General features: G+C 54.7%; 1 protein-coding gene across 1 annotated transcript in view; it reads left to right on the top strand.

Moving 5' to 3' along the window:
• The window catches only part of LOC122377566 (homeobox protein aristaless-like), a 52,857-nt gene that overhangs the window by 10,777 nt on the left and 17,651 nt on the right, over positions 1–24,429 (top strand). The window contains exons 2-3 of the mRNA XM_043357713.1: positions 17,769–18,219; positions 19,019–19,064. Coding sequence (XP_043213648.1) covers positions 17,840–18,219; positions 19,019–19,064 — 426 coding nt within the window. The 5' untranslated portion in view covers positions 17,769–17,839. The remainder of the gene's footprint in view (positions 1–17,768; positions 18,220–19,018; positions 19,065–24,429) is intronic.

The following is a 24,429-nucleotide window of genomic DNA, read 5'->3' as shown; positions in this document are numbered from 1 at the left end:
GCGCCGAGCAGACAGACGAATCTCCAGGTAACACTATCCGCGCCGAGGATCGCCCCTTCCCGCGGGCGTGGGCAGGTGTAAATCAGACACCATTTAGTGGCGCCCAATCGCCGCGTTTGGAGCGGGCCGGCCCCGTTTTGAATACGTTTGCCGGCGGCGCGATCAGCGTCTATTGATTCCAGAAGAGGGCGGCGCAGATAGCGCGTCGGCCAGATCTGGGGGAGATAGAGGCGCCGATGATGGATGACGAGAGCCGGCCCGGCCCGGGCGGCTGCGGGGCGGGACTAAACCCACACCGGGCGGGGCCAGCCGGCCGCGCCGCGCCGACTGATTGATTTTGTCGGCGGCGACTCTGCAGGCGCGCTCAACACCTCGCCGCTAATGAGTCGGCGCCGCGCCGGCCCCGGCCGCCGGCGGATGACGGGCAGTGTTGCACGCCGCCAATTGGTCGCTGGCCGGCCGGCCTTCGCGCACGAGGCCGGAGCGGCCAACGCGGCGCCGACAGCGTCGCCGCCGCCGCCGAGCTGTCGCCCAAGACGGCCGGTCGCATCACGCGCTTCCCTGGTCCGAGCGGGCCGCTCCACAGCGGCGGCGTTTAATCTCGCTCCGTGCCGCGTATTCAGCTTGCATGGTCGGGATTGGATTACAGCACCGGCCCGATTTACAGCGGCTGTATCATCTCCGTGGGAAATACAACTTAATTATGCATAATCCCATGAGGCGCTCAGAACCAGAGTCGGGTATTTCTTGGGTTCTGGGATAACCGTTTTGTGCTGATGATAAGTGCATGTGGATATGCCTGCATGGTACGAACCAAAGTGGCAAGCCTCACTCTTGTCTGGGCTTTGATCTGCAATGATACAGGAAGGACGCAAAAGGTATAAACCTTTTGCTCAGCCAACTTCTTCACGTGCCGGCACTGAGTCATGTCGGCACGTTTGGTTCGGGTAATACCATCACAACATTAAGCTAGCCGTAGATGAAAAAGAAATGTAATGCGTCAAGCAGTATCAGTTTTGGGTAGTTCAGTCCGGATATCTGAACACTAATAACGCCTGCATGACGGGAGCTTTGTCCCTACAGGTTAGCATCGTTTCAGGGGAATAGAATGCAATCCCGTCACCATCTCTCCGTACTTGGAGCACAAAAAATTAATGATGGAAATTATAATCGTAATGAGACACTGCCAAAACATGCTCTGGCAAGGGTTTACACAAAAAGATGTAGCACAACGAGAGGCCACAATGGATCTAATTGGTGTTACTTGATGAAGAACTCGAGCGCACAGACAGGCGAGGGGACCTATTCAACCACTCACGAACACCACAGATTTCCTCCTTTGTTTTGCTTACAGAAGCGAACGTAGATCGTGCGAGGGAATATTCGGTAATTGGGCACATTGACATGTTTTCTTTAAAAACGAATAGATGAGTCATGAGGTTATGCAAGAGATGATTTTGTGTTAAATTTTCACAACATTAAAAATATTGCACCTACTATGAACGTCAAACCCCTTGAGACCCCACTTTTTTGCGATAATTTTTAAAAGCATCAACTTCCGTTGACAATATTCTGGCAATGTACGTTTCAGAACCTGCCGAAACTTTTATTACTAAGGTATTTTGACGCCAAACGATTATGGAAGGTACTTCTCATTCACTCGTAATGTTAAGGTCAATTCAGGCCCGGGCAGAGGCTTGCGCTCGGCCACACTCGAGCCCCGCCACCAGCGCCATCTGCTCTAAATGCCATCTACCAGCGCCCGCTACCGCTACCAGCTACCGCCCACCATCAAGCCTGAATGGAGCGAGAGACGCGAGTGACCGGTCGCCGGGCAAGGAGCGCCGGAGGGGTAGGGCGGAGCTTAGCGCTGACGTCATTACGTGGCTCCGCCCCATGAGCGCGTAGCCTCTACCCAAACAGCAGATTCGTTCCGTGAAATTTAACATTACGAGTGAATGAGAAGTACCTTTAATAATCGTTTGGCGTCAAAATACCTTAGTAATAAAAGTTTCGGCAGGTTCTGAAACACACATTGCCAGAATATTGTCAACGAGAGTTGACGCATTTAAAAATTATCGCAAAAAAGTGGGGTCTCAAGGGGTTTGACGTCCATAGTAGATATCGAATAGTTTTTTCTTAGAGAGTACCAATGTTAGTTGCTAGGCATACTAGCTTAAATTGGTCATGGATGCATGACCGACGAGCGCTTGGCTTTTTATCGACCGAACAGAGGTGTTATTGTTGGATCTGCTAAGTCAATGGAAAAAAAGCAGAGCAAAGTGTGCTGCAATTCATATAAAAAACTACGACACTTGGTGAGGGTAACAAAAAAGCATTATTACCTGGGTACCGTTGCATACTGGACGACGGCTCAGGGGCTTGCCTCTATCAGAGTTAAGTCAGCACAATCACTAATGTCCTCTCACAGATAATCGGTCGATCCGTGTTTTACATTTGCATGCAGTCCATACATTTTGCATAAGAGATGTAATTATACACTGGAATAAGACGTACTTGTAAGGACTCGATACACCCTCAGACAGCTCATGTTTTGAATCGCATAAACGTTTATCGTGTTTGGTGTGCCAATGTTTCGTAATGTTAGACTCTGTTTCAGCCACGCTCAACTTAGATCAATGGGGAATTGAACGACCTTTTTTTGCCGACCATGACAGTAGAATGCTACCTATTATGTTGATAATATAATTGGCATTTGACATCTTTCAGTTGATGTGTTTGATCAGGGAAAATGATCAAAATAATCAAAATCATTTGACTGCTTTCAGTTGATTTGTTTGATCGGGGAAAATAATCAAACAGTTTAAACGATGTGTGACCAAATTTTTGTGCCATATTCCTGTGAGTTTTCTAGCCCCATATTATCCTACAACAATGTTTTGCGCTGTTTTTGCTCGTATCCGCCCATTATGGTGTTACGTGGTTTATCAAGTTAGCTAGAAGCTGGGGACATGCCACTTCCAAACACTAACTTAATGACACATTCTGGCCAAAAATGATCGGTGTAATCCGATGGAGCCATTGTCCTTCTCAATCACCTCGAGCAGCAAAAACTGTCCGTTCGACTACTTACACCCTATTTGAGTGATCACACTCGCGCCTGCCGTGCGCCCTAATCCCTCTAGAACTGTTCGACACGCCGGCAATGTCCTGAAGTTTGACGTATTGGCAGCGGCGACTTTCCTGGCCGGCTCAGTCCGTTCGGGGCGCCTGTCTAATGGGCTTTACACCCTGTCCGGCGGTGTCGGGCTGCCATTGTCACGGGACGGTCCGGGGCGCCTGTCTAATGGGCTTTACACCCTGTCCGGCGGTCAGACGGCTGCCATTGTCACGGGACGGTCCGGGGCGCCCGTCTAATGGACTTTACACCCTGTCCGGCGGTGTCGGGCTGGTACTGTCACGGGACGGTCCGGGGCGCCTGTCTAATGGGCTTTACACCCTGTCCGGTGGTGCCGGGCTGGTACTGTCACGGGACGGTCCGGGGCGCCTGTCTAACGGGCTTTACACCCTGTCCGGTGGTGCCGGGCTGGTACTGTCACGGGACGGTCCGGGGCTCAGCGGACGTTGGCGGGGCGCGCGCCTCTCCGTGCCGCTGACTATCCGATGTCAGCGCTGGGATCAGCGGTAGCAGCACACATCAGCACCGGCCGCTTGATATGCCGCTCCTCGACCTCTAGAGGGATCTCTTTTAGCAAAAAAAAAAAGAAGAAAAAACAACTGCATTTGAGCTGAGACAGCACATAGTCGAACCGCTAAAAGGAAACGTCCCTTAGCATAGAGTAACCTGATGGAGCCCTCACAAAAATTGCCTGAATTCCATAATCCAAAATTTCCCAGCATAAAATTCAGTACGACATCCAGCAAGGTGCGTTAACGAACACCACAGTCCGAGCCAGCCTGTCCTTAGCTGGCTTCAGTGACCTGACCCGTGGTCACTCGGTCCCGCTCACCTCCACAGGCCACAGCCCCAGTACCGGGGCGGCTCGGTGATGGGCCGGGTGCCCGCGGTCAGCAGCTGATGAGGGCCGTCCCATCCCCGTCCCATCCCGTCACCGGCTGTCACAACAGCGCCGCCGGTCATCAAGCCCACCGGCGCACCCAGGTCACCAGCGAGGGGTGACCACAGTAGGGAATCACCATGCGAGTTAGAATTCTTATTTCAAAAGTAGAGAAACTGCAAAGAGGAGATAACATCTATCAGGATAGACACTTGAGTTAATGTGTAATGAAGGATCTCTTGATGTGACATCCCCCTCCCGGTGATCCCTGAGTGCGCCCATGCGCCGGCGGCGGACGCACAGTCGACTGAGTGCATTAATCAGTCAGTAACTAGCCACGACAATTAGTCGTCGGCGCTATCGGCGCGTCAGCAGGCAATCGCCGACCTATCGACTGTACCCGGGACGCGTGCGTTTGTGTGCGTGTGTGCGTGCGCGTGCTAGGAGGGTACGCGACAAAACTGGGGCCACCGGGCCGGCCGGACACGCTACCGCGGCGCACCGTGCGGGCCGGTTGTTATTGTTTGGACGCGGGAAGATACACTGATCAGAGCCGATTACCTCTGTTCCGTGAACAATTTCGGCTCCCCCGCTGAGCCGCGAAACTGCGGCCGAGGCAGCACGCAACGCGACGCTAATGGGCTGGCTCATTGGCGGCACTCACAGCGCTGCCAGCTCCGGCGGAGATGGACCGATAACTGAGAAAAGACCTGGCAAAGTGAGCGCCTTCCTGACGTGCTCGTAGCCGGCCCCTTTGAGCCGAGTGCATTCGTGCGCGCGCGGTGGCGTCATCGGGTGAATTGGGTGGATCGGCGGCCAATGTGGCGCATTCGGCAATTGTGGCGCTCTGGGGCCACTGTGCCGCGCTGGAGCCGATGTGGCGCTCCTCAGTCCACAGCCTCAACCCTCTGCTGCCGTCCGACACCGCAGCTCAGCGCCGTTTGCTGCGACCCGCTTCGATCAGCCGACAGACCCGGCCCCACAGTTCAGGCGGTATGGCTATGAATGTCACATTTTGACAAATAGACGAGTCAAAACGCCCCGCGCTGGGGCCACATTTTAAGAAACCATATTAGCAGGCCGTCAACAAACAGCATCGAATTGTCCCAATAAATTTCACGACGTTTTAAGGCCGAAGAGGCGCCGCCGCCAGCATGAGCGATTCCAAATGCGTCAAACAATGTGCTGTGAAGGTTCGTCAAGCCAAGCACCCCAGGGCGCTACAGAACAAACAAGTAAAGGAGCTAGGAATACGAAGCCTTGCGTAAGCTTCGTAGAAATAGTCTTCCGATAAGCTATCGGAAGACTATTTCTAAGGATTCGATTGTATAAGGCGACGCTATGCCCCTGGGAACGCATACGACCGTTTGACGTATGTATTTGTATTTTTGGCCCCACGAGCTCTCAGCGCGTGCTTTCGAGGAGAGAGCCGGCGGTAGAAGGATTACAGCGCTATTCATGGCAGTGACTAGAGCCGTTTGTCTCGCCCTCTGGGATTAATATTACGCCTCTGCTCAGTCTGTCCTCACGCTCAAAAGTAATAGTGTGTCTAATGTATTTAAGAGGTCAGTAATTCGGCGAAATGTAATGCTTAAATGGTCTTTTTCAGTAGTTTCAGGCAGGGCGCGAATGGCGTTCATTTCTTGGCGACTCGTTTCAGCAAATGACTCAATGCATACTGCCATCAGGACACTCAATTACTCGACTTCACCTTAGGGCAAACTGGGCTCTTACGACTGATGAATGGTGTCATGATTAAATATCGAATAATGTCATATCGTGTGAGGAATATGGGCACGCCAGGTGGGCCTTAACTTGATTGGTCGCTGCAAATGGGTCAGAAATGGCCTCGCGGCAGGGCTGGACGGGTGTTCCCTGCTGGAAATGATTCTGGTAGCTCGTATAAATGAGTTTGAGCCGCAGGACGAAAAAGATTCGACTCAAAATTAAGATGGTGCTCAAATACATTCCTCTGCCGGGTGAGATGTGAAGTGGCTCGGGCTAGATACGTCGCAAGAAGGCTAAACGTTTCTTGATCAGTAGAAATCCAATGCTTATATTCACCCTTTCTATTGAGGCTTCTCAAATTTTAGGTTTCTTCTTCTCAGCAAACAATACTCTAACTGTAAGAAATGTATTATTTCTGTTTCATCAGAAACCTCGTTTCTTCTTCGCCATTAAACCTAATAGCTGCATTTTCTTCAACTTCAGCAGCCACTTCTTCGACTCGCCACCGCCGCCGCCACACTACGCTGTGTCAGCAGCGGCGGTGTCGGCGGCGGCGGCAGCGGCGGCGGCGGGTCTCCGTTTGTCGGCACCGCCTGACCCGACCGGCCCCACAAAAACCCGCCGGGCAAAAAGTCGCCGACAAGTCGATGGGCCGATATTCCTAATTGAATACACCAGTCGGACGGCCGACAGCCGCGCCAAAAACGCCGCCGTCAGCCGCCGGCGCCCTGCCGCGCCCGACCGGCGGCGGCGGCGGCGGAGACACCCCGCCGGCGGCTGACACCCCGCAGCCCTCGGGCCGCCGCCAGCAGGACAGTGGCAGGACCGTCGATCAGCGAACTGTAATAGCAAGTTTAAAAGAGATAAGACTGAGGAAGGATTGCCAGTCAGTTCTGTCGGCCGACCTGGCCGGAGGAGCCGGTAGCGGCGCCGGCAGGGACGGGAGGGAGGTGCTCCGACAGCAGAGGGCGCCTCGCTCCGGGCGGGCGGCTCGGGGTGCCGCGGGTCTCACCAGCCCACTATGGTTGGAAACGGCCTCACGGATGGCCGTGGGCAATTTCGGAATATATGTATATTTGGGGTGTCATTCTGTTGGAAATTGATGAAATGTTTTGAATTGGGCAGAAAAAATTATTTAGTTGCGCATTTAGTCTCCATTATTGTACGTGGAATCGGGAGTTTCTGATAGTGGCTTTTTTGGTGCGCCGTCAAAGGTTTAAACAACCGCGCTGGTGATAGCATGTGGAGTACCTCCATGACGTTGTAAAACTGGATTATTATATATCAAAATAATCCTTGTTATGTTGGCTATCGAGTGGAGTGACTCTTTTTCCCATGCGTGTTCAAAATCAGGAACGGCATTGCATTCTGTTTGCAGTGTCACCACAGCAATATTTGCAAAATTACGTTTATGTTTCATTGGACATACAAAAAGTTCTCCATCGACCTCCATTGAGCTTTTTGGCAGAATAAATCTCTGTTCAATTCTGCGTAAGGGGAACGTAAAATCAGACTGCGCACTTGTGCGCAAAATCGTCCGTGAAGCTTCATCTCCCGAGGCGTACCTACTCGTCGCTTCGTTAGCACCAGGTCGGCTCGTCAGTCTTGCAATCGCTTATCCTTATAAATGATGGTAAGAAGCAGGGTTGCGGAGTCGTGGTGGCGCCAAATCCGACTCCGACTACGACTCCGACTCCTGACTCGTTGCCATGACTCCGGCCGACTCTGTCTCCGACTCCGGACCCCTGCCAGTGTTTCGGAGTCGTGATGGAGCTGTTCCGATTCGGACCGACTCCGACTTCCACTGCGGGCTCCTGACCGACCCCGACTCCGATTCCGACTCCTGGCTCGTTGCCACGACTCTGGGCGACTCTGACTCCGACTCCGACTCTGACTCCGACTCTGACTTCGACTCCGCACCCCTCGTAAGAAGTAACTGCTCGCCCCTGCACCTGGAGTATGGATATCGTGCAAACGTGTATGGATATCCTGGAGTATGGATATGGATATCCACCGACAGAGCAGACATACAGACATGCTGTAAACGCCATTACACTGCCAATACCATGGCAAATCAAATGGCTATCTATGGTTTTTGATCATCGTTCTACATTTTCCAAAATCTTGAACTGAATGTTGGCAATTTCTCGTGACTACTTCACGACCATGATGCATGCATTTCTGAAATTGATCTTTTTCAACCAGCCACGTACTCGTAATGATAAAATGAATGTCACCATCGTGTTCTACGCCCAAAAGTACCCATAAAACATGTGTCATGCATGGGCTGCGAAAAGGTACCAGTTTTGATTTTCGGGGTTATGTGCTTACCTGATTGACCTGACTTTGACCCTGGCCAGTGGCCTATGTTTGACTGACCCCTACATTGATCTGACACTCTTTTAGCACTTATATGAAGGGTTGTGACAATTGTGACAGTTGTGACAGATTGTTTAGGACCAACTGATGACTGAATTTATTTATGACCAACTGATGACGATATAATCGAAACGCGAAACGCGAGGCACCGATTGCGAGGTTCTAAAGTCCATGCTACTGAAAGCCCGATTTCAAGTGTTTGACCTGACCTTGACCCGACCTGTGACCTCGAAATTCAACTTTAAAGTATTCATGTGAATCGTCTCGTCGCGTTCTTCTTTCGTTTGCCGCGCCTCGTGCGTTTCGCTGCGCCTATTTGTTCGCGAGTTATCGGCTGGGGGCGTTGAAATCCCCCCCCCCCCCGGCAAACGGCGGATGGGGAAATACCCCAGCAACTGCCGGGTTGATCTGACGCATGTTTTGTCATTTGATCGTCGTTTTATTTCTTACTTTTTTGCCCAATCTAAAAAAAATCATAAATACTCTTTCTCCAAATTTTTGACCCTTTATGACCAATAGTAAGACACTGTGCGTCACTACGTTGATATTTCTCGCCCTAAAGCATAATAACAATATCCATTCAGTAATAGCAGTATTCAAAACATGTTCAAAATGCCTCGCGATATCGATAACATAACGAAAGACATAGGCGACTTATAACATACTTGCAATGATGACGTCACACACGCGTGACGTGACGTGACCTCGTCATTTCTGAGTTACTGTATGATGCACGAAAGACACTGGTATACCTATGCAAAGTTTCATCGCAGTCGGTCTACGCATTAACAAGTTATGGGCAAAACATTTTTTCGCGTTGACCCCCGGCCATCCGTGAGGCCGTTTCCAACCATAGTGCAGCCGACCGACCGGCCCCGTCCACCGACCGCCGAGCCCCGTCCGCCGACCGGCGAGCCCGCGGCGCCAGCTAATTCGGTCCGCTTCAGCCGTAATTAAAGTCTGATTTAATAATAATCAGCGGCGTTACTCAGCGCAACTGGCGTCATTGACAAATGTACTGCCGTAATTGCCGCATGTTTACCCAGAAATAATCAGGCTGCGCCAATAGGGCCGAGCGCTGGCCGTGAATACACGCCAATGTGACCGCTGCGGGCCGCCGGCCGAGCTGCGGCTGCCGTGCGTCGTCCGTCGTATGCGTGACGCCGGCATCGCTCAACGTATTTACCGTCGTGTGTCGACACGCCGAGCGACTAATGAACGCCGCTCCCGGACGGAGGGAGACGATGAACAACACCGCGTGCCGATGGTCGTAATAAAGGCAAACGTCCCCCTACCAACGAGCATCGATTGATAACGGTACACGCACGTGCGAGTGAGCCGGCGCGGTTCCGTCTCGCCCGCGGCACTCGGTGACCTTGGCCGGGCCACCGAGATGTGTGACGTCACTGAAAGGCAGCCAATCACAGGGAGTCTCGGGGTGGTCTCTGGGCCGAGGGAAGCCCGGCTCGGCCGGACGCCAGCCGCCACCCATGGCCTCCAACAAAGGAGGCAGCGCCGGCAGCAAAAACACCGCCGCCCTGAAAGCCACTCTAAGTTACATAGTCATTACGCTCATCACCGTATCGGGCCGAGATGTTATAAATTCATTTTCTTTTCAATTATCTATCTGGGGTCCGCGTAATTATCTATTCACACCGGTCATTTGGCTTATGTGCGCTATCTCGGAAGATACGAGTACAAGAACGGAAAACTGCCTAATGACGCTCGATAATGTATCGGACACGAAGGTTAATCGTCCGTCCCCCCCCCCCTGCCCGATACCGCCCCTAACAGCCCAACACAACGCATCGATACATGACCCTCGCCCTCGGCCCTCGCACGTCGGACAGTATAACGATCTAATCCGTTGTTTAAAGACTGTTCAAATAAAATTACAGCAAAAGATCTTTTCACGGCGCCTTTGACACACAGCCCTCAGACAGTGACACGCGCACTCGAACGTCTTTTCTGAGCACACAGAGGCGAATCCGGCGGTTTAGCTGCCGAGTGACGGAGCGGTGTCCTCTGTCGGCCCGCGGCGGCCGTCACCGCCGCACCGTCTATCTGCCGCGCCCGCTCCCTATCTATCGCTGTTTGCGCCGGGCTTTGTCCTTCCAATAGCTGTAACAGCGCCGATAGTCGCCGCGGCACCGCTCATAATAAAATGCAAACTGAAATCCTTCAACTGCAGCGTGCTATCTTAATTAGAGGCGCCGCCGCTGCAATTTCACGATAAACGCAGCGCGCGCGTAGCGCCGTGCCCGTGCGCCGGGGATGCCACTATTGCCGCACGCTGTAAAGGTGGCCCTCATCGCAGGCAGTAAGCAACCTTAGATAGAGAGACATGGATTATATTTGGGTACAGTTCAGCTATACATGGCTTTTTCCAACGACACTGCTATGTGGGTTTTCATTTTAAGCATTTCTATCACTGTAATCCAGTTCTGTCCATTCACATTTTTATTTTTTCACAATTATTAAAATACGCTTAAATATTGCACTTTCATGGTGACATGGTCACCTTTGGTTATCGTTTCTCGTGTGTGTTTTGGCGGAAGCACGACCGTCCACCTATCCAAGTCTCCTCAGGCGACGTCCGGCCCCCGACAGAGCCCCGGCACAAAGTGAGCGCGTTGCGTGCCTGCCGTGAAGAGTGCCGCTTTTTCTGCGCCCCGCGCCACACACAGTGTCCAAATTGTACTCTAATTGCGCTTTGTTTGTGGCGGACATCGCGCCTGGCGGAGGGGTCTGTGTTTCACTCCTCGCGTCCTAATTGGGTGGCAAATTATGACGTTTGGTGTGCCGTACGACGACGGGACCTGAAAGGTGCGTGCTCCTTATTGTTTGAAGGGGAGGCGCTAAAAAGATCTAGGACCGCCTAAAATGAGTGGCTTTTGTTTCCCGTGACATGTTCAGTGTGGCTGGCGGAAGGAACGTCAAATTAAATCATCTGAATGTAGTCCAGTGCTGGACAGGAAGCGAGACTAAAAACAGTCGTGGGCTGTGCCAGTTTCGGCGATCAAGAGTGGCATTTACCACGAGAAGACCTTGTCGCCGGCTGATGAAACAGTACCTATTCCCACGATCACCCTGTGAATAAACGTCACTGCGGATCGGGCTCGGTTTGACATCCACAAATCAAGCACTCATATATTTCCCGACCTGTGTTATCTAAATTGAATCCATGGGAATGGCTCGGTCCGCCGTTGGCTTTGTGGGTGGGCTCTTCGAGCAATGATGGGATGTTTATATCAGGCATGTAATGTAACCAGAGGACAATCTGGCAACCCAAGCGGTCGAGTGGTTCAACGATTGACTGATGGCTAAGGTGACTCATCGTCACAATAACTTCTGGCGAACAATGTATTTTACGGCCATAATAATGTACTTATGGTAGAAATGACCACAAAACAGCTCATAAACATGGCCAAGTGAGAAGGATATAACCTGTATAGTATTTCAAAACAGGGTATTTACCTGTTCATCTGGTGCAATGTCATTAACATGCATGACAACTGTGATAAAACTTGACCAATAAAATAAAACACAACTGCAAGGTCACAACACCAAAATAATGCATGCAAATTTGTGGTAAATACATCCTGTATAATATTTTCGTTGTTGTACACACCTATTAACCTTATACGGATATGTCTAACGTCCTTTACACGTCCCGGCAAGCATTTTCTCTCCTTCTAACGGTGTAGGCCCATTCCACTCTCACAGCTCGCTGCCGTTCCTCCTACTGCTCCTGTCCCATTATGTGACAATGGTCAGCAGCGGTGACAGCTTCTGCCACCGTTCGGCGGCCGGTGCCGGCGCCTCGGCCTATCGTCGGGCGGCTACCGTGCGGCGGTGCCGGTCGGACCCGTTCCGGCCGACCCGCGCCGCCGCCGGCCGCGGCCCGCCGACCGGACACATTTGGGACAACACACGGAGCGGCGCCATCGGCCGATCTGAGGCCGAGCCGCCCCGTTTTATATGTCGGCCGTCGTGTTGCATGCGGCGGCTACACGCCTCTACTTTCGTGGCGCCCAGCGGCCGAGGAAAAATCCGCGCTAATGGGCCAGAAACAAGCTGCGATGCGCCGTACAAGTGATGGCCCTAATCACTGGCGCTCAAACAGGGAAGGCCCGGCCTATTTTTCACCAGCGACACCGGCCGAAAACAGAGTTCACAAATTAGCACCCTCGATTTTTAACTCCAGCTAAGGCGTTGCAAAAGGCCTGTGTGTGGCGAGCACTCAGCACTATCGCTTCTGCTTTTAGTTTTTAAATCGGTTAGTTGTTCAATGTTTGGTCTACAATGCGTTTTTCATGACGGTCACACAGACAATCCGACTCCGAGCGCATCGGTGAACTCTGAGGACGAATAAACTATAAAGTGATATCGGTCGCACGAACAGTGGCCGACGCTACTGTCGTTCACATGGTGATAGCATCCCTTTTATTTTAGACTTCACCATTGAACTACACACACACACACCGTCTAATAATCAAAATCATCCTGTAAGCTGCCTGCAGCTTAATTGCCAATAAATTGTTAAAAAAGAAATTGAAATTCTTCCCGCTGTCACCGTCTCATGGCCTAAGCTTTAGGCTTTCTTTGAGATGGCGAGCATGGATCTTCTCAAGTCTCCCTGCGCCCGGCGCGGGACTCAACTGGCAACGTCCCCTGACCGGCGCGGCGGGGTGATAAATGCACGCCGCGGCCGTGTCACTCCTCACACGTTATGGCGCACTTGTCATGGCGGCCGATACGAGAGCGGCTCATCTGTCAGCCTGCGCGGCAGCAGACAATGTCCGCCGGCCGGCCTGTCCGGCTCGGTCTTCATGTCTGCTGTCCAGTGTCCACTGTTCAGCACAGCCAAGCGTCCTCGGTTGGTGAGAGAATCACGGCGAATCGGTATGCTGGAATTCCTTCTCAGACCTCCGTGGTGGTCATAAATTATTGCAAAACCTACATAGTTCCCCACGCTCGAAGGTATAGAGGAAAAGAGCTGTCTCAACAGTCACGTTGGGGACTTCAGTGATGCCATAGGTCCTTCCTGACAAGTGCTAAATGTATCAAGTCCTTTCATAATTAGCACAAAGTCGGATATACCCGGCCAAACACAGAATCATTACCAGCTGTAAACATCGCCACCTCGCCGGCTGTCGTTCCGACAGTGGCAGAGCACGCGCCGGGCCGTGTCACTGTGTTGGCTCTGTCGCTCAGCGCGAGCCGCCGCGACGGGCCGGTGTTGTCAGCGCGCGGCGCGATACCATCGGTCGCCGGCCGGCGTGCGTCTCCTCTCCTCAGCATGCGCCGGCGTGGCCGCTGCGTTTTGACAAAGTGGCCGGCCGTCAGCGCCGCTGTCCGTCGACAGGCGAGGTACTGAGAGCCGCGCCGCGCCGCGCCGCGCCGCAGGAGCGCCACAGTCGCCGCAGGAGCGCCGCAGTCGCCGCCGCCACTGGGCTGGCGCGTCTCGGCGCCGATAAGCGGGGCCAGTTTAAAGTGCGGTTGCAGAGGGCGGCTTTGGAGTGCCGCTGCCGAGGAGGGAGGGGTTCGTCGGCGGGGGGGGGGGGGGTGCCAGGGTAATGGCAGGACAATGGATCGGGAAGGGCGGTAGCCGGAGCGGATTTAGCGGCGCCTCGTATCGCGCCATCAGTGCCACTGACGCGCCGCTGATGCCGCCAGCTGGCGCGATAGCCGCGCCGCACGGCGCCGACAAAGGGGAAAACGACAGGCCCGCTTTATTAAGTTGCACGATTTACATTTTTGTGTCAGAAGTGTTTCGCAAGAAACTTGGTTTTACACGGTTTTTAATTACCTGAACACGTTATGTTCTATTTTCTTTCGTGTCCAACATGCATAATGCATATCTGACGAGGAAGTTATTCTGAAGAATTTCGTGTCTAAACAGCATATTAGGATGATCTCATTTCAAAGGTGGCACGCCGCCCACTAGATCACATCACTGCGATGGTTGTGATGCACCTTTCCCTTCCCCTCCATTTCCCATAGCCGGCCGAGTGAGGCGCCGCCCCGGCCGGTGTCGCATGTCCGAGCCATCAGATAGCACGGGTGGAGTTGCCGCGCCGCCGTCATATTTGTAAACAATACAAATTTCGGGAGCCACGCCGCCGGCCGGCCGGTTCGGGCGGCTCCCTGTCAATATCGCCCGTATATCGCCCGTATATCGGCCGGTATCGGCCGGCTCACAGGTGCCGGCGCGGTGAGAAGGGCGGCGCCGCGTCGCGAGCCGCCGATGGTATCGGCCGCCGGGGCCGCGTCCCGCCGCGCCGGCCCGCCGACGACAAACAGCTGTCACTTCGGCGACATCAGCGACAGCCGCCGCTGAGAACCGCCCTCTGGACGGTGTCTCTGTTCCAGGGCGCGTGCTCCACCTCTGCCCCTCTCTTCCTGCTTCTCTATCCCTCGCACACTCCTCCCTGGCTGTCCTAAAGAGGCAGGTGAGCGGCGAAAATCCCGCCCCCGCCGGCTGCGCGGAGTCGTATCACGATGTCGTTACACCATTCCACCCACACCAGCTGTGTGTTTAGCCCCGGGAGGGGCGGCGGCCGACCCGCGGACGCCATGTTGGCTCGTGGTGAGCCGCCCCGCCCGCCACCCCCGCCCGCCACCGGAAACCATCCGGGCCAGACGTGCTGGGAAGTAAAACAATCGGTTCCGCCTGCGCGGGACGCAATTGATGTAATTGTTTGATGGCGCCGGCGCCGGCTTCTATTACCTAACGGGTGTCTACTAATTAATGAGAAAAAGTTCAGGTAGTTAATACGAACCTTTAAAGGTAATACATAATCTGCATATCTCACATGCTGAAAGACATGTCTGTTGCGAATGTCAATCACGCAAAACGAAAACTTTAAATACCATGGTCAGTCGCCATGAGAACGCTAAGCAAACAACGGTTCTAAGCGATCTTCGCCAATTTTAAGAAAAATTACCTTTCTACAACGGAAATGGCACTTATGGCTCTCTTAGTGCAAGTTAAAGGTTTTTAGCCAAGTGCCAATAGCATGCTTATGATATTTGAGATAAGAGGAAACGTTCAGCATGCTGGAAAAGGCTTGAAGTGGCTGCAACTTTGCGAGTGTTGCTACAGAAACAAGGTCCCCTTCGATGGGGTGCGAAGGGCAAGGTGAGGGGTGTCAATGTGCCTGCTGGTGTGACGCCACTTTGTTTGCCACTATTATGTCGTAATTTTTGCTGTAGAAAATGTGCAATTGAGTACCGGAGGTACACACAGGCACCCTGAGGTCACCAAAGCGCAGCAACGCAGATAATAACAGCTTTTGCGTCGGCTAATCAGGGGCACGCTGTCAACTGGTGAGAACGCATGGATATGATAATGGGTGCCGAGAGCTGTTTGACTTACCCAGGAACAGATATGTCATATATTGTCTGTTTGTATGATCCAGTGAGGGGGATACAACTGCAACCTGTGGACACGTCTCCTTACCGGTTTCCAGCTTACTGATGTGGCTAGACGGTCTCTCCGGAAGGGGAGGTGCTGCCAGTCATGTGTCCAAAATGAGTTATCATTGGGAGGATGTTCTATAGTGCGAGAGACGGCAAATAAATGCGTTGATTTCTTATCTTCGAGGGCACCAAGGTAAGAAAAGACGAATACTACCCAAATGGCGACTATGCACTCTGATTTGACCTAGTTTTTGTCCATTATGCAATTAAAACCATCACAATGTTGGAGAGGGTCGGCGTACCCATGAAAGATCGAGAAGATAATCCACCCTGCGTGTCGCACTGTGGCCGATTGAATACTTGTGAGGCTTTGTCAAGAAAGAAATATATCCAGGGGACAAGACTGTAGCTTTGGACCGACATCTGAAGACGGGAAGGCGAGAATTATCGGTCTCGTTTGACGTGGAGGTGCCGCGACGTTTGATCAAGGGGGTCGGGTGGCGCGTGCGGCGTGACGTGAAACATGGTGTGCTCAGCGCGCTGCGCCGAAGGTATTTGATAACCAATAGACGGATGCATAAGCATGCGAATTTTCGATTATCTAAGTTACGAAATACCCGAGATATAGGCCTTTAAACTTTTTCTCATTAATTAGTAGACACCCGTTAGTCTGTTTGTATTTCGACATGGACACGGCTGTTCGGTACGAATCGACAGCGCGGATATTGGAGAGACAGAATAGACGATGGTGACTGGTCGCTGGAAGGCCCTCAAGCTCCAGCCCAGTGCTGAAGAGTGATCCTTCTTCGGCACGCTGAATTCAAGCAACTCAAACGTTAATCCATTAAAGGTCCAAAGGCAGCACACTTTACTTATAGCCGCCGCAAAATCAATCAGTTTGCCCATCTGTACGTTTTTATATCCCGTTGATACGGCGCCAGTCCCGCCCCAACTGTGTCAAATCACAGAGCTGGCGGGTAGGCAGACCGGGCCGGGCCGCGTGTGAGGCGTCGATTCATCACAGGTGCTAACAGGGCACAGGTCGCACCTCCGTTCTCCAGTGGGGAAGGCCGGGCCGGCAGGGCCCATTGTGCCGTCAGCATCAGACTTAATGCCGGAGAAACTGCCGGCAGGAGTGACGGATGTAACAACAAAGCTGCCATAATGAAGCAGAATGGAGTACAGTCACACAGATGCCGTGCTATTTCTGAGCAGCGCTTCACTCAGCGTGTTGCGACAGTTGAGGCTGTGGTCAAGTGTTATGACAGCAACTTGGCATAATTTTCACTACGACTAGACGACAAGCAACACGCGAGGCGAGGCTGTAACAGTAATTACATCATGTTCGCCGCTGCAGATAGTACCTTGTGGTCAGTTTGTCGCGACATACCTACACCAATCACGTGACATTTACGCCGCCCCAAGTGTCGCAAAAGTTCCTCGCAGAGGCCAGTCCCGACTTCGGCGCCTATAGCTCAGGTGCCGTGTACAATTTGTAGAAACAGCTCGTTTTCAGCCGTCGGAATGCGATAGCCATCAATCGCGTGGTGTCTGGCAATAAAATATTTGCACTGCACTGCAACGCGGCCAACGCATGCGATTAGGTCGAAGCGTCGGCGCTGGACGGACCGGTCAGTGGACCGGGGTGCCGATATTGATTGGCAGAGCGGTGACCCCGGACGGACCCGGTGGTCTGACCCCGGGGCCCCGAACTGACCCCACGGTGGTCTGACCCCCGGGACCCCGAGCTAACCCGGTGGGCTGACCCACGGGGCCCCGAGCTGACCCCACGGTGGTCTGACCCCCGGGACCCCGAGCTAACCCGGTGGGCTGACCCCTGGGGCCCTCGCCGACACAGGTGGTCTGACCCGCGGGGCCCCGATTGACACAGGTGGTCTGATCTCCAGGGCACATAGGTGACAGAAACTGACACGGGGCACCACGTGAGGGTCACCGTCTAAAGTGTGCCACCAGCAACACCTTTGGCAATGTGAACAGGGAAGTCGTTTTGCAACAGCTGTGACCTAAACCCGAGCCATTGTATCGGCTATATCGGCTATTTCGTGCCTCTCTACCATGTCCAGCAATCAGCAATGAACATCGCTTCGACCTCGGCACCTGAGAAACGCTCAGATGTCACAGTACATCTCTCTTCCCTCTCAAAGTCTCGCTTCTGGCACCACGAGCGCTAACACCACCTCCTCTCTCCGCCCGCAGATTACTCGACGACCCGCGCGGCCGCGAGTACCCCCGAGTCGTCGGTCCGCAGCCCGCAGCCGTCGCCGACGATGGGCGTATCGGAGCGCGCCGCCGTGCCGCCGGGACCGGACGCCGCTCCGGCGCCGCGCGACGCCGTCCAGCTCCTGCGCGTGCGCGCCGACATGACGGCGGCCGCCGAGGGCGCCGACCCGGAGCGCGCCGCCGCCGCCGGCGCCGCCAGCGACGACGACCGGCCGATTGACGTCGAGGGCGAGGGCGACGATGACGAGGAGGCGTCGGGCGCGGCCGATGCGGGCGAGGGCGCCTCCGGCGGCGGAGACACCGAGATGGATGCCGAGTTTCCGCCCAAGCGGAAGCAGAGGCGGTACCGGACGACGTTCACCAGTTTTCAGCTGGAGGAGCTGGAGAAGGCCTTCTCGCGGACACACTACCCGGACGTGTTCACCAGGTGAGTAGGGGGCTGTAGGGCTGTTCGTGTCCTGCTTTCTGCTGCCTGCCGCTGTCTAAATAAAGGTCAAATGCCATAGGGTCCGCCAATTTTCAACTCCTGTGGGCTGTTTAGTATGTCAACGGTCATTGCTCCTTCTGTCCCCTTAGCCCTAATCGATTCCGATTGTTCAGTGTCTTGGCATAGTATGCAGCGAAGCAGCACGATGTCATGAACAGCCTTCTTGATAGGGTCTTCACATCTGAAGAACGTCAGTCAGTGGCACGTAACCTTCGACAGCTTTATATAAAAACCGTTAGGGAGCGTTAACGTCACATATTTTCAGCGTCACCTGTCTCTGGCTTGGACAGGTGTCTGATTAAGACCCAAAAACAAATGCAAAACTCTTTCACTGAAGACGCTTCTAGGCTGCACAAAACACAAATCTAATGCAGAGTGGATCACATTTTCTACGTACACATCCTGCGACGCTCATTGCCGAATAACGGTGACTGTCCATTGGCTGAGATAAGCTGCGCGAGCGCCGGTCTCAGACGCCGCTGAACACTTGTCAACACAGCGCGTCACAGTGCGCATGTCGCGTCGGCGCGTATTTATATTTATGAGGATAGGCGGCGCTGTCAACGTCGCCCCAACACGAGCGCCGCTCATAGCGGACTGTCACAACACGTCAATCGGGCGCGGAAAAACGCGGACACCGCCGCCTTCTGTACACCACAGCCGCCGCCGCCCCTGTGCGCTGACGCCACCGCCGCCGCCGCGTTCTGTACGCTGACGCCAATGTCGCCTTCTGTTTCAGGGAGGAGCTGGCCATGAAAGTCGGTCTCACCGAGGCACGCATCCAGGTAGGTGACCTGACCGCCGAGCTATGAACTGATCTGATTGTAACCTGCCGGCCACACGGTACAGACCTTCCATTCGCGCGACCTTCCGCGCCGGGCAGACTGTGAGAGCGACTGCCCACATACCCACCTGTTATCCCTCATTCCCATTCTCCGCTCGGCTAGAACCGTCGGACCCACACAAAGCCGCGTCGAATCTAATTTAATTTTTATTTGAGCAGCACCGGCGCGTTAATGCCCCGGCTGGGCTGTAAAGCGATTATATGCCGTATACCGATTCCGGACTGAGTTTGTACCTGTGGGCTTTAGAGCGTAATAAACAGGACCATTGCAGAGGATATTGAGCTTTCCGGTCGTCACCGGATAGCGCTCTCTGAGAGCGGCCACCGTTCTTTGCAAATCATCGCGAATTGCATGCTGCAATAATTGGCCGTAAACGATGACAATCATGTACAAAACTACGCTTACGCCATGAGTCAACCGCAATTGCATTGAGGAAGTCGGCAGTAGGCATGCGTTTTTTTTTTCGTGATGATCGGAGCTCTCCGATTAATTAAGCACGGAGCGTCACGTCATACTAGAAGCGGGTTGCCATGGTGACGAATTACAGCCTGGGAAATGTCCGTGCATGCTAACTGGCATGGGGGAACCACTGCCGCAGCGGTCGCAGCCACTGGCAGCCACCAGCCGCCATCGGCAGCCCGGCAGGACAGCGAGTCGCTTTCTAGCGGCGGCGTCCGTGCGGCGCGCGTGCCCGTCCGGCGATAGGCCACGCCGCGCGGCGATACGCTCTCCGGTCCGTGTCCTCACACCATCTCGCCATTACGCGCCGTCGAGCAGACACAATCTCATCAGTCATACGGTTTGGCCTAATGTATGACCGCTGTCGCCCGGCCCGCCCCCGGTTAGTCGAGCGGACAAAGCGGACACACGCGAGCGACCCGCGCGCGGTCGGCGGCGCGCGAGTCGCGGCGCCGAGGCGGTCGGGGTACATCGAGTAAGCCGCTGTGGCGGCGTGGGCGGCAGTGGTGTTGTTAGGGTGGCTACTGGTTATTCAGATATCCGCACATAGAAACAGAAGTCGCGCATCGCCGCCCCCGCTTCCAACGCCATTGAGGAAAACATCAAAACTGTAATGGGCCGAATTCGCTGAAACCGACCCAACCGTGGCGACCATGGCATACAGCAGTGAGTTGAAGATTCACTATGCGGTCGGGAATGTGTTATCACCAGCACAGAACACCTAGAAAAGCAGCCACGTGACCAGCCTGTACCACAACCTCCAATTGAGAAACGCCTGGCCGGCGGCAGCGCGGCTCAGTGCCTCTGACCACTACCGGCCAAAACTGCCTGATCATTGCGCGGTCTCGGCGCGGCACGCAATCGGGCGGCCTTGCACGCGGCGCGAGCGGCCATCACGGGCGCCCGGCGCGGCGCCGGCGCTCCGACCTTCCCCGACCGGCTCCGCTCCGCTCCGCTCCGCTCTCAGGCCGCTCTCGGCTCGCCATCGGGCCCCTCTTAGGTCGCTCCGGGTCCCTGTAAGGTCACTGTTGGGTATCGCTCCAGTAAGGTGTCAGACGGCGTCAAAGTACGGCAGCGATAAACAGTTTGATGGAAAGTTGAGCGTCTACGCTAGTCTCCAGGCAGGTACTCGCGCTTCCCGGCCTTGTTCGCCCCGGTTCACCCCGGCCCGGCCCGGCTCTCGGTACCCGGCCACATTCCATCGTGGTCCGAGCCGCGCCGGCTACTCGGAACGCCCGGCAATTGGCCCCCGGCATGTCGGCGCGGCGTGAAATGACGCGCGCCCGTCCATGTCCGTGTAACATTGGCGTCCAACGAGCGGGCCATTGGACGCTGCACAGCCTCCTTATTAGCATGGGAACGATATAAGTGTTCAGATATTGGCTTCACTATTGTGTGTCTAAACGGTCCAGGCCACGGAAACAAGATTCCGGCGCCCATAAACAGGTACTTGCGGCTCCGACCGGACCATGATTCATTTTTATCGCTCTCGCCTGCCTGCCCCGCTCATTTCACGCTAATTTAATTAGTCACAACTTGTTTGTATACCAGTTCTGCTGGATTGGTTAAAATTCCACGGCTAGTGGGATTAGGGTACGGTGGCCGGCCGGCCGGCCGTTCGGATGGACGGACCAGGCTCGGTGAAATATGCCCGCCGCCTCCGCACCAACCGCTCCGCTCCACCGCCGCCGCCGCTCGTCGCTCGAGCGCCGCGAACGCCGTAAGACGAATCGACAGCTCCGGCGCAGCCGATGCGGTGTCGGCGAACCGTATAAATATGTAACTGGGGGTGAGATAAATGACCACGTTCGGCCGACATAGATTGTTTGCGCGGTTCGCCGCCGCCGCCGCCGCGTCCACTCCCCGTGCGCCGGCCGGCGAGCCGCGCTGGCTGGAGCCGGCCAGTCGCGCCGCGGACGCCGCTAGCCATCCATTAGGTTATTTGCTCTTCATTTCCGGCGGTGGACGGCGTTGATTGGCCTGGCTCGTTCCCAGCGGGCCGCCGGGCCGCCTGCAGCGACGCCGTGACCCTCGCGGGCCCAGCGGCGGCGGCTGAGCTGTCGCCGCCGTCTCGTCGGAGCCGACCATGGAGCTGTCGGCTCTGACGAGACGACCGGCCGACGTGAGAGGTGCTCGACGGGTCTCGGCGTCTGGCCTGGTCGATATGAAGTGGTGCGTAGGAATAAAGGTGTGCGAATAAGTGGACGACGCTCGCCTCTGACCGTTCCCCTCCTGGAAACTACCAGTCGGAGGAGGAATATAGCATACAGAAGATTAGCTTACGCACTACACGGTATAAGACGTGCGTCATGAATCTTGAGCTTATGCAATGTAGGCACGGCTGGCCGCTGGTATTCAAGCTAGTCCACATTATGTAGCTGTTACCTTTTTTATACTTCGAACTTATTTTCAATTTTTATTTTTAATTCGAGCTCAGTATATTTAGAAGTTACGTTACATCTATGATACTACATCTATGACAGTGGGTAGATATTCCTTTAACCAAAGTTATTTGTCGCGTGGTTGGATAGAAACGAGGAATGGGGAATACTGAATACCACCAAGTAAAATTAGATGAAGATGGCAGCGAGAACACAGACTCGATGTCTCATCTCCAGCCCCTGGCCAACATAAATCATACAGCACAGCATTAGCGGTGTTTTATGGCGCTTTGATTGCATGACAAAGGCCGGGCACACCTCGCTGCTCGGAGTCATTTTCGCCCGGGCTGCAGACTCCTGTGGCCGGCACTGTCGGCGACCGCGCTCCACTTCTGCTGTCTGTCCAGAAGGCCTAACCGTCGCCCACTCTGCACGGTAAAATAGCCCTTACGATGGGGGAGGGGGCAGCGCACTCGGCAGGTGTGGTGAAGTCTGCAGCAACAGTTCAGCCACCGCTGCCGCCGTCACCGCAGAACCCGCCTCGACACGGACCACCGAGCGGTTCAGCCTGCTGAGGTGACTATAGGCTCCGGTTCTTCGACCAAAACTGGCAACGGTGACAGGTGCACCACAAACTGCACAAGTTTCACCTACGGCAGCGACAACTGCACACAAAAACACGGAAGCAACTCCACCCTCACCTGCGCTACCCTCAACTGCGCCTTCGCCTGCAACGGCGTCAACTGCAGCGATTTCGGCGTGGCGCCGGCGGTGGGCGGACCGGGCCGTGTTTCTACTACTGTAAAGGCCGATCGGTGCCTCGTTAGGTGGCGTGTATCGTCATTAATGGGTGAACCAGTGTCGTAATGGGCACGTAGGGCCCGCTCGGGCCATGCATCAACCCCGTGGGACACGAACCGTCCAGTGACGACAGGATCTCAGGCGAGCGACCGGCGGGGCGCGGCGGCACCCCCGGGCGCCCGTCGGCGACACGCCAGTGACCAACTGCCCACTGCTAAGTATCGGCTCCGGCGAATTTATGGCACTGCGCGCGGAGCGGCGCGACTGTCATTAATCTATGGCAGGTTCGCGGAATGGGTGATAAATTGGAGACAGACAGTCCAGCCGGCCGCGCGGTCTGGATTCCTGCAGTCCAGTCGGTCACACCGGCGAGCTGCCCCGAACGGTGAAATTACACAGAACGGAAGGTGCTAACAGAGCGTCACCGGTAGTTGGCCAGATTTATGACAGGAACCGGTCGGCGCACTCGTGACCGCGCGGCGCCGTTTTGTTGTTGACGCAGACCGTGGAATCGAATCCCGCCGCTTCTCAAGATTAGATCCGTCCGGCTTTGTATGCATCCTGCGAGCAGGCGGCCATTAGTTCTTCTGTTGATTTGATCGTCTCGGATGGCGGACAAACAGGCTCACGCACCCGGCGCACGCAACGTCCGCGTGCCAAGGCCAATCAAAACCGTCCGCTCGTGAGCACAATTATGATGTCAGATCGGAAAGTCGTGTCGTGTCGTGGCTCCAGGTCGCGGCGGGGCTTCGAAAATAAGGTGCTGGAAGGTGGAAAACAGAGGTTCTGCTCCTTGATGCACCGTAAACCAAAATAGATGTATCAGAGTAATGCACATACCTAGTAATGCGATATGGCGTAAACGAAATAACCAACCTTGCTTTCATCTGAATGGTTATTTTGTCCGCATTCAGTATTCACAGAGCATCAGATCAGCTGCACACGATAATGTATCCCATTCCACTTCCAAATCGGCTTGCGACTGGGCTTCAGTCGTTTGGCGGCCCGGCTCTGCCACGTCCCATCCAAGGGCGTTATGTGCCCTCGCAGGGTCCTGCACTACTGCAGCTCGAGCCGACCCTGCAGTATCCGGCCGAGCTACCCCAGCCCTCACCGGCCCCTCCGGCCACCGCTATTGGTGTAACGAGTTCCTAGAGTATCGCCGCCTCACCACCGCGCGGGGTCCAACACGAGACAACGCGACTCTTTGACGCCGGGACATCCAGATGACGCCGGGACATCCAGACGACGGGACATCAGGACATCAGAATACCGTGACACCAAGAGTAGCTCCAGGACACTGGACAACGTGGCATTTGGAACGCTGAGATGCCAAGACAGTGCAACGCCAGAAAATCAGGACGTTGGGGTCTCCACATCCGAGCACTGGAGTACGGGAATATCACAGGTAACAGGATCCTTGGACACCAGAACATCAGGAGGCCAAGATCCCTGGACATCAGGAAACCAGGACGCCTGGACGTCGCTCCCGGGACGCGGGGTGGTCGCGCCGGCCAGTCGTGGAGCGCTAATTCGCTGATGGCACGGAGCGGTGAGTCGTTCCGGCGACAGCTCTGACAGCCCGGGACCTGTTATTTGGCTAATATATGGCTGGGAACGGCGCCGGCCGCAGACGACACGAAGACGAGCGGGTGTCCTGCGCC

The sequence above is a fragment of the Amphibalanus amphitrite genome, unplaced genomic scaffold (assembly GCF_019059575.1).
Source record: "Amphibalanus amphitrite isolate SeventyFive unplaced genomic scaffold, NRLGWU_Aamphi_draft 000047F_arrow, whole genome shotgun sequence".
Lineage (NCBI taxonomy): Eukaryota > Metazoa > Arthropoda > Thecostraca > Balanomorpha > Balanidae > Amphibalanus > Amphibalanus amphitrite.
The sequence above is the reverse complement of the archived record's forward strand: the minus strand, read 5'-3'. Positions and strand labels throughout refer to the sequence as shown.